The 9,232-nt window shown below is 57.4% G+C and overlaps 1 protein-coding gene across 1 annotated transcript; it reads right to left on the reverse strand.

The window, feature by feature from the left end:
• Positions 1 to 1,074: 1,074 nt before the first annotated feature.
• Positions 1,075 to 6,611, reverse strand: LOC116796755 (glutamine-rich protein 2-like). Its single transcript, XM_032707628.1, has 15 exons — positions 6,252 to 6,611; positions 5,883 to 5,963; positions 5,695 to 5,796; positions 5,342 to 5,446; positions 5,109 to 5,200; positions 4,848 to 4,962; positions 4,275 to 4,397; positions 3,978 to 4,052; positions 3,500 to 3,664; positions 3,231 to 3,343; positions 2,537 to 2,602; positions 2,181 to 2,246; positions 1,954 to 2,095; positions 1,704 to 1,797; positions 1,075 to 1,317 (listed from the first exon to the last, which is right to left on the reverse strand). The coding sequence occupies exons 1-15, from the start codon at positions 6,504 to 6,506 to the stop codon at positions 1,139 to 1,141; spliced, it is 1,773 nt and encodes a 590-aa protein (XP_032563519.1). The 5' UTR covers positions 6,507 to 6,611; the 3' UTR covers positions 1,075 to 1,138.
• Between the last annotated feature and the right edge of the window lie 2,621 nt (positions 6,612 to 9,232).

Genomic DNA, 9,232 nt, shown 5'->3' on the forward strand with positions numbered 1-9,232 from the left:
GCGAAGATTCCTCCCAGACCAAAGGTGCCCGCACAGAAAGCTCTTGCTGCCCATCTAGTGCCCAGAGTGGCACAGCAACTGCACACCAGAGACGGAGGGTCAGGGCTTTCTTTCCTGGGTGGAAGGCCAGTCATTCGCTGGCATGAGCACTGCCCTGAAACTGGCCCTCCGGCTGCCAAAATTCAATATGGACGAAGATTCCTCCCGGACCAAAGGTGCCCGCACAGAAAGCTCTTGCTGCCCACCAAGTGCCCAGAGTGGCACAGCAACTGCACACCAGAGACGGAGGGTCAGGGCTTTCTTTCCTGGGTTGAACCGCAGTTTTTCGCTTGCAGTTTAGCTGCGCTCAAATGTGCCCTCCAGCTGCCAAAATTCAATACGGATTAAGATTCTCCCACAACAAATGTGCCTGCGCAGAAAGCTCGTGCTGCCCACGTAGTGCCCAGAGTGGCACAGCAACTGCACATGAGAGACGGAGGGTCAGGGTTTTCTTTCTTGGATCACAGCTAAGTTACAGTTAAGGCAGTTCCTCCTCTGCTGTGTCAGACTTTTCTTCTTTTACAAGGCAACTCGCACTCATGTCTGGGTTTCCTCTTGCATTGTGGAGTGTGGAATAGGCCTGGCTTTGCTCTCTTTGCTCATGATAAATGTGTTTACTAGCCATGGATATGCATATTCATCCTCAACGCGACAATCTTCTGGACTTGTCTCTGGATTCTGAGTGTTTAATTAACTGTCACTTCCATGTAATTTGCAGCACTTTCAGCTACGTTTTATTCCCACCACCGTGTGACGAGCATCCCTGCACAGATGGTGCTTCACCCCCACAGCAGAGCACTGGTCTGGGCTTATGGTCTTCCTCTGCTGGGACATGGTGCAGCTCTGCGGGAGTGCGGACAGGGGGGACCCCTGCTCAGCGTGGCTTCCCCATGTCCCCCCTGTGCCTGTGGGTCCTCCTGCCTTTGGAACTGCTCCTGTGCTCAGCCTGGTGGCAGAGAGACAGGAGGGAGGAGAAAGGTTGAGGAGCATCAGGGAGCCTGAGGAAGAGAGAGGCTGGTGGGACCAGGCTATGTCTGCATTTTTATGGGTTTTTTATTAACCTAATAAAACCAAAAAGTCATCTGTTTGAGGGCAGCTTTCACAAAGTCCTGTGTCTGCTGAGAAGACGTCCCTTGTCGAGCACTGGGCACCCAGTCCTGTCCAGCTGTTTGGGGGCTGACGACGTCTGGCGGGGCCGGAGTGTCTGGACGAGCGCCGGTGCTCGGGAGACGTGGCCATGGGTCGTGGCTGGCCGGTGGTCCCGTGAGGTGGAAGGGCCTGGGGACGAGGGACAAGGGTGAGCTCCCCGCTTCCCAGGGGCAGCCCCTGGCTGGGGCAGCGCTGCCAGCCCAGGATGTGGCAGGCAGCAGGGACACCTGCCTGTCCAGAGACCCCAGGGTTGGGGTTGCTGATCCCCACCCACCAGCACACAAGCTGTTGTCCCACACTGGCCAGGGCCATCCCCCCACCTTGCTCCACCTCCAATCCCAGTCACCCCATCCACCAGTGCTCCTGCTCCCTCCTGCTTCTGCCTCTTCCATCCAACTCCAGACCCGAGACCCCCATGGCAGCCTGCCCAGTTCTGCACACAAAGCTTTGCTTGCTCCCCAGCAGACAACCTGTCCCCTTTCCCTTTCCTGTCCTGTGCCCTAACAGGGCCATACCTGGCTCATCCTGTGCAGTGTCCACCACAGGAGGCTGGTCCTCCTGGCCCAGGGAGAAGTTGCCAGTGCTGCCCAGCAGCTTGATCACACTAGGCTGGGAAGGAGAGAGCAGCTGGGCTCAATTCAGCTTCCCCCAGCAACCCTCCCAACCCAGCTCTCCCTGGGGTAACTGAAGGCACAGATTCCCCCTGGATACTCAGCCTCACCCTCCCAGCCTCAGTCACACCTGCTGTGTCTGTGCCTTCCCTACCTTGCTGGGGAGTGTCATGAGGGCCTGCAGTCGTGCACTGAGGCGGGGGCAAGGCTGGATGCGCTGCACCGCGTGGCTGAATCTCTCAGGGTCCCCACCGGTCTGAGGCACTCGAGGGACCCTGCCACTGACCACTGGTCTCCTGTGGAATGGGGCACAGGGATGCTCAGTGCCCAGCACAGGGCAGTGCATGGAACTCCTTTCACACAAGGCACCCAACTCCCTACCTTTGGCTGTGCTGTGGGTCCTTGCTGGGGGGCATCGGCTTCAAGTACGGGAGTGTCTCGGGTTTCCTGTGGAGGGCAGAAGCCACAGGTGGGTGACAGGGGACAAACAACTCACGCCTGCTGGGGGTAATACCCCAAAACCCACTGCCTTGTACATCACAGTTTCCGCTGCTGGCAGCCCTTGGGGACAAGGCCTCACACTCCCTCCGGACGGGCAGCTTTGAGGAGGGGGTTCAGCAGGGTCAGACCCTCCCAAGCAGACACCCTCACCCTGTGCCTGGCACAGCGGGTCACCCCTGGCAGCCATTGAGCCCCATCCCACTCACGCAGCCCCCCGAAGCAGAGGTGATACTCACGGGCCAGGAACCTGCGTTTTGACCGGGCGGTCACAGGACAGGCACGTGAAAGGGACTGGCAGCTGCCTAAGGAGGGGGAGACAAAAGGGCTGGCTGAGCTCCTGGGGGGACACAGCCCTGCCCACCCGCAGGCAGCGGCTCACTGGCAGCAGCAAGGTGCCGGGCACGGCACTGCAGGGAGTCACGGCGTCTGCAGGGCCAACCGTGGCTGTGGGGCCTGGTTTCTCCCCATTCCCCAACCCACTGGCCGGTGCCAGCTGAAGGGCACAGGGCCCACACTGCCATCCCAAGCAGCCCTTGCACCACTTGCAGCGCTTCACCAGCACTAATGACCCCCCTGTGCCTGGCCAGGAGGGCAGGGCACCACCCAGCCCTGGGGCGCTGCGTGTCACACCCCTGCCAGGGGAAGGAGTGCCCATCTCCCAGCCTTGCTTCTGGAAGCCTTTGCAGCCACAGCCCAGTTTGCTTTGGGAGGGCTCTGCCCCACAGCTGCCCCCTCCTCGTGCCTCCTTTCCTGTGCAGAACCTGCTGCTGGTGGAAGGAGAAGGTGCAGCTGCTTCATCAGCATCGCCACGGTTCCTTTGGTGGCTAAATTGGTGCAGTGCCAGGGTACTACATGGGCACTGTCTGGGACAGCTGGAGGGAACAGCACCATCGCTGTCCCCAAAGCCATTGCCATCCCCATCCCACTCACTTCCTCATCCCAGCAGCGCTGTCACCCAAGATCCTGTTCTCAAGTTCCTCCATGTTCCCCTTCCAGATCTCCTCTAAACGCTTTCGGAAATGCTTCAGCTCCCCGCGATCCAGCTGTGGACAGGTGCACACCCTCAGCCAGCTGCCCTGGCGGGGGTCATGGCCAGCTCCAGGGAAAATCCAGGACGGGGACCCTCAGAGGGATGCTGCCTCAGGCTGCCAAGACCAAAAGGTGCCAGTTTCTCACGGCAGGGACGAGGCACCGCTCACCTTGTTTTCCATCATGTCCTTGAGCTTCTGCTGCAGCTCGTTCCAGTGCTGCTTCTGTCCTGACACCTGGCCCTGCATCTCCTGCATCCTCTTGTCCATTTGCTCCATGCTCGCCTCAAACTGTGTGCAATCAACTTTGCTGCCCAAGGCATCTTTGTCCGCTTTCTGGCAGAGGAGAAAGGCAGGAGTGAAGAGGGGAAAGGGTTGAGGAATGACAGGCAGGGCCAGGGCGTGTCAGGGGCAGAGGGAGAAGCACTCCCTCTGTGCCATCGTGCTCCTTTCAGGGCAGGGTGGCCCCGGTCACCCCATCACCCCCATGGGGTTCTTCCCACCCGTGGAGGGGCAAGGGACCTGCACTTGGTCTGGAAATCCTCCCTCTCCCAGGCCACTTTTGCCAAACAGCCCCCAAGGTTCAAGGGGCATTTGTCACCCTGCCCAGGAAGCCCTGGGCTGGCACAGAGGGCTCTCGAGACTCTACCATGTCCATTGCTGTCAACATATTCTGCTCATCTACTTTTTCCTTCTTCAGCTTCTCCAAGGACTGGAACAGCATCTTTCAACACAGAAAGCATCCCATGAAACTGCAGCAGGGCTACAGCTGCCTCCTGGCCAGCTGAGCACCCCCTGCTCCCCCTACCCAAAATCCTCTGGGAAAGGCCCTTGGAACCCAGCTCAGGGCTGTGAGCAGGTCGGCAGGGGGACAGATTCCTTGTGGTCCCCTGGCTGGAGTGTGCCTGGGGGATGCTCTGACCCCACAGGACTTTCAGCCACCCACCTCAATAGCTTTCTGCTTCATCTGACAGTCTGTCTGGAGGCTCACTGAGACAGATCTGAGCTTGCCACAGTCTTCTTGAATCTTCCTGAACATTTCCTCCATGTGCTGCAGCAGCTGCTGGTCCTGCTCCAGAGAGGAAGAACAGGTGGTGCTGAGCAAAGGGAGTCTGTTTTCCCCGCACGGACAGACCTGGATTACTCAGCCAGTGGCCACAAACCCTCAGTGTCTGCAGGACATTTGCACCAAGGCTTTAATTTTCTTCCATGTTGCTGACTAGTCCAAGCCAATTTGGGGCAGTGAGGGGCTCCCCCACATTGCAGCAAAGCACAGCCAGCCAGGAGATACCTTCAGCCCCCTCCCCAAAGTACTCTGCATGGTCCCCACTATCTCCCCCAGCTCGCCCCGCTGCAGGAAGGGCAGAAGGAATCCACTCAGAGATGGGATGGATGCAGCCAGCACACCTGGGTGCCGTGGGGCTCGATGGCCACAGCCAGATGGGGAATGTGGCTGGAACCCCGTCAGGACCCCTCCACTGAGCTGGTGGGTGGTGGGAGTGCTCCCCCAGCACCTCACCTGAGCATTCAGCTGGTTGGCTGTCTCAGTCACCAGCTGCTCCAGCATGGAATTCTTCATCTCCTGCTGCTCCTCCATCTTCTTCAGCTCACTCTTTGTCTCTTGCAGCACGGACCTGGCCAGCGAGATGGGGGCAGGGGCTGGCTTAGCCTCCCCAGCGCTGCTTGGGCAATGTCCTGTACCCCCAAACCAGGATGCTCCCAGGCCCCCTGGGCTTCCTTGCAGCCCTACAGAGTACAAAACCCTCTCCCATCCTCTTACTCCATTTGCTGAGTGATCTGCTTGCTGATCTCTTCTTTCCATTTGGCAATATCCTCCCTCAGCTTTCTGATGTCATCCTCCATCTTCTTCATCTGGGAAGGGCAGTGGTGGCAGAGTCAGGGCAGACCAAGGGCCCCACACCTGGTCCCCAGCCCGAGCCCAAATCCCCAGCTCAGGGAGCCACACTCAAGTACCCCACAAGAGCCCAAAGGTGACACCAGCCAGCAGCTCACCGATGCAAGTGCCTCCTTCATCCTCCGAATGTCATCTTCCATGTGTGTCTGTGTCTCCTTCATCCTGTCAATCTCCTCCCGAAGATCCTGGCAGTCAGCCATGGCCTAGGAGAGAGGGGTGGTTGGGGTGAGTCTCAGGGGAGGGTCCCTGGGGACCTGCAGGACCTTGCCCACTGCCATGGTGTGGCCAGCACAGGGGACAGTGCAGGTCAGGCTCGGCCAGGCTGGCAGGGCACTGCGGGCAGCACTCTCCATGCATCCAGCAGGGCCAGGGCTGCTGAGCCTGCGGCCGGCAGAGCTGAGGCCACTGGCTGCTGCCTCAGAGCCACAAGTGTCTGACGGCAGCAGTTCACCTGGTCACGCTCCTCCTGGGCCTTCTTCATGTCCTCTGCCATGAGAGACTGTGCAGCCTTTAACTTGCCAATCTCCTGGAGATGCTTGGAGTCAGCCATGGCCTAGGAGAAAGGGGTGTCAGAGATGAGCCCCTGGGGAGTGTCCCTGGGGAACACAACCTTCACCCCCACTGTGGTCTGCACAAGACCTGTGCCTCCTGGATCTTCCTGATGTCCTCTGACACGCGGGAATGTTCGGCCTTTATTGCACCAATCTCCTGAGAGACAGTCTAGGAAAAAGGGTTCTCGGGGGTGAGCCCCAGGGCAGCAAGTCCCCCAAGACCCCCAGCCCTGCCCTGGGGAGCCCATGGCACAGGCAGGGTCAGCAGGGAGAGCCCCAGTGCCGCCTGCCCGAGCCCGGCTCTGTGCCAGAGCACTGAAGCCCATCCCAAGGGCCAGGAAGCGCTGCCAGCGGCCCAAGCGCTGCCTGGGCAGCGAGGGCAGAGTCAAACACTGCTGAGGAAGTGGGAGGGACTGACTGGTGGGGGAGCACCAGGGGCTCTGGGAAGAGCCACTACCTCAGAGACAAGTTTCCTGCAGGATTCCATCTCCTGCTTCATTTCCTTCATGCCCATGGCCAACTCAGCCAGTGAGGGGCCACTCAGCTCGCCCGTCCACGGCTCCTGGGCTGTCAGGTACTGCACGTCCAGGTGCCCCAGCACGGCCTGCAGCAGTTTCCTCATGGCCGCAAAGTGGACGGCTCCATTCTGGGGCATCCCGATGGCGAGATCCAGCAGCTGGGAGAGGCTGAGAGTGTCCAAGGGTGTTGCCATGTCTGCAAAAATAAAACCCTTCCTTGCCAGACAGGATCTGCCAGGGATGCGTTAAAGCGATGGCAAAGGGGATGACCAACAGAGATTTTAAAATATATGACCTATAGGGATGATATAAGGGATGCCCTATAGGGATGATAACTGGGATGACCTATAGGGATGATAACTGGGATGACTTATGGGGATGATAAAAGGGAAGACCTATAGGGGTTTTAAACTATCTGACCTATAGGGATGATAACAGGGATGTCTTATAGGGATTCCAAAAGGGATGACTTATAGGGATGATAAACTGTCTAACCTACAGGGATGATAACAGGGATGCCTTATAGGGATTCTAAAAGGGATGACCTATTGGGATTCTAAAAGGGATGATATATTGGGATGTTAAAAGGGATGACCTAGAGGGATTCTAAAAAGGATGACCTATAGGAATGATAAAAGGGGAGACCAATAGGGGTGGTAACAGGGATAAGCAAAGGGGTTGATAAAATGACAGAACAAATAGCCTGATCAAATGAATCAGCCAAAGCGATGAGGAAGCGGGTCAGTCGCCAGAAGGCTCCTTCCTTCTTCCTCGGCCCTCGACGGACTGGGGCCTGCGCTGCACGTGCCCCTCTTCATCACAACTCCTGTTGCCAGGCAACGGACCCACCCCACCCCCAGGAGACAGTGGGTCACAAAGCCATGGAGACATGAGGTCATAGAGTCCTGAGGTCATAGAGCCATGGAAAGGTTTGGGCTGGAAGGGACCTTAATGCTCATCTCATTCCCGCACCCCCGCAAGGGACAGGGACAGGGACACCTTCCACTAGCCCAGGTCCAACCTGACCTTGAACACTTGCAGGGATGGGGCAGCCACACTTTTCTCTGGGCCACCTGTGCCAATGCCTCATCACCCTCAAAGTGAAGAATTTCTTCCCAATATCCCATCCAGCCCTGCCCTCTGGCAGTGGGAAGCTTTTGCCCCTTCTCCTGTCACTCGAGGCCCTTGTCCAAAGTCCTTGTCCAGCCCTTTTGGAACCCCTTTAATCACTGAAACATGCCCAAAGCTCTTCCAGGAAAGAAGAGAGCCCTTTATTGTTCTTTTATTCAGTTTAAGACTCGAGTCACAGCTCAGCCAGTTCCTCCTTTGTCAGACTCTTGTTCTGTTACAAGGCAACTCGCACTCAGCTCTTGGTTTCTTCTTGCATTGTGGAGCGGGGAATAAGCCTGGCTTTGCTGTGCCACTGAACTGTCAGTGTGAGTTGGCCCAGGCAGGACACAGGAACCCCCACAAAACCACAGATAAAATCCAAACAGTACATTTATGTTCGTTACTATTTTTTCCTCCGGTTTTTGACGGGGAATATACCTAATGAGCTGGGCCAGGAAAAAAAGGGGGAGATGACTCAGCAATCTGTTCCAAACATGAAAACCTATTCCAGTTGAATTTCAGGAAAATTAAGAAAAAGCTGTGTTGGAGGTGTCCCAAGGGAGTCCTGCAAATGGTGGAAGAAACTTAATGGGGAGAGATCGGAGGAAGAGGAAGACATCATCTCAGAGTGCACCTATGCTTTCATGGTCAAGATATGATCATCATAACCCTGAGAGTATTTGTTTCCAGTGTTTTACTTAGTTGTACAATTATTCTCTTGTTGACATAATATGTTTTATTATGAGAATGTGTGATTCCCTTCTCTGTATCCCTGTTACCCTTTCTCCTACTGGTTCTATGTAAACCCTTTCCTTATTTGTCCAACCCTGCTGCAGCAGTACTGCCTAGAGAGAGTTTCTCATTTGTTCCTGTTTCGATAAGTTTTGCCCCTTGTTACCCTGATTGGCCACTCCTTGGATACTCCTCCCAGTCTCCACCCTTTCTTCTAGAAGGGTTTCTGCTCTGCCTTTATAAGCTGGTGTCCATGTTCAATAAACGGCCATTTTGTGTCCCCCTGTGACTTGCGAGCTGAGTGGTCCTTGTTGGTCTTGCTCCAGGGGGTTACAGCTCTCCCCCCGTCAGAGCTGCACTGTTTAGACTGACATGCAGGGTGCAGGGAACAGCGTGGGATTGTTGTGTGCTCGTGTAGAGCCAGCTCTGGGCAGGGAAGGGCCCTGCACCGGCCCTAGTCATGGCCCTGCTCCAGGATGGAGGATGGTGGAGGTGTAGCTGTCACATATTCATGAGGAAAGCTTTACAACTTGTTACTTTAGGCGGCCACAGGGCCTAAAACCTGGATTGAGCTGCCTTGCCTTGTTACTTTAGGCGGCCACAGAACCCAGAAACTGAGTTGGGCCACCTTGGCTCGTTCCCAAGGGCAACCGCAGCGCCCTTTCCCCGGCACAGCCGAGACAGTGCTGTGGGCTCATGTCCTTCCTCCGCTGGGACAGGGCGCGGCTCTGCGGGAGTGGGGACAGGAGGGACCCGTGCCCGGCGTGGGTTCCCCGTGTCCCCCTGTGCCTGTGTGTCCCCCCGCCTCGGGGGCTGCTCCTGCCCGGGATGGCCCGGCCCGGCCGCAGGGCCCCGCCGGCCCTGGGCAGGATCAGCGCCGGGCTCCGGGACACGCCGGGGGGGCCCGGCTGGAAAGCAGCTCTGCAGAGGGGGCCTGAGAGGGACAAGTGGGCAAGGGGCTGCCCGCCCCCGGGGAGAAGAAACCCTGTGGGCCAGCCCTGCTGCTGCCCCTGGAGAAAGGGACCGCAGGGGGAATTAGACAGATGAGCTTGGAATCTGCCAGTGCCCAGATGAAGGC

Source organism: Chiroxiphia lanceolata, chromosome 20 (genome assembly GCF_009829145.1).
Source record: "Chiroxiphia lanceolata isolate bChiLan1 chromosome 20, bChiLan1.pri, whole genome shotgun sequence".
Taxonomy (NCBI): Eukaryota; Metazoa; Chordata; class Aves; order Passeriformes; family Pipridae; genus Chiroxiphia; species Chiroxiphia lanceolata.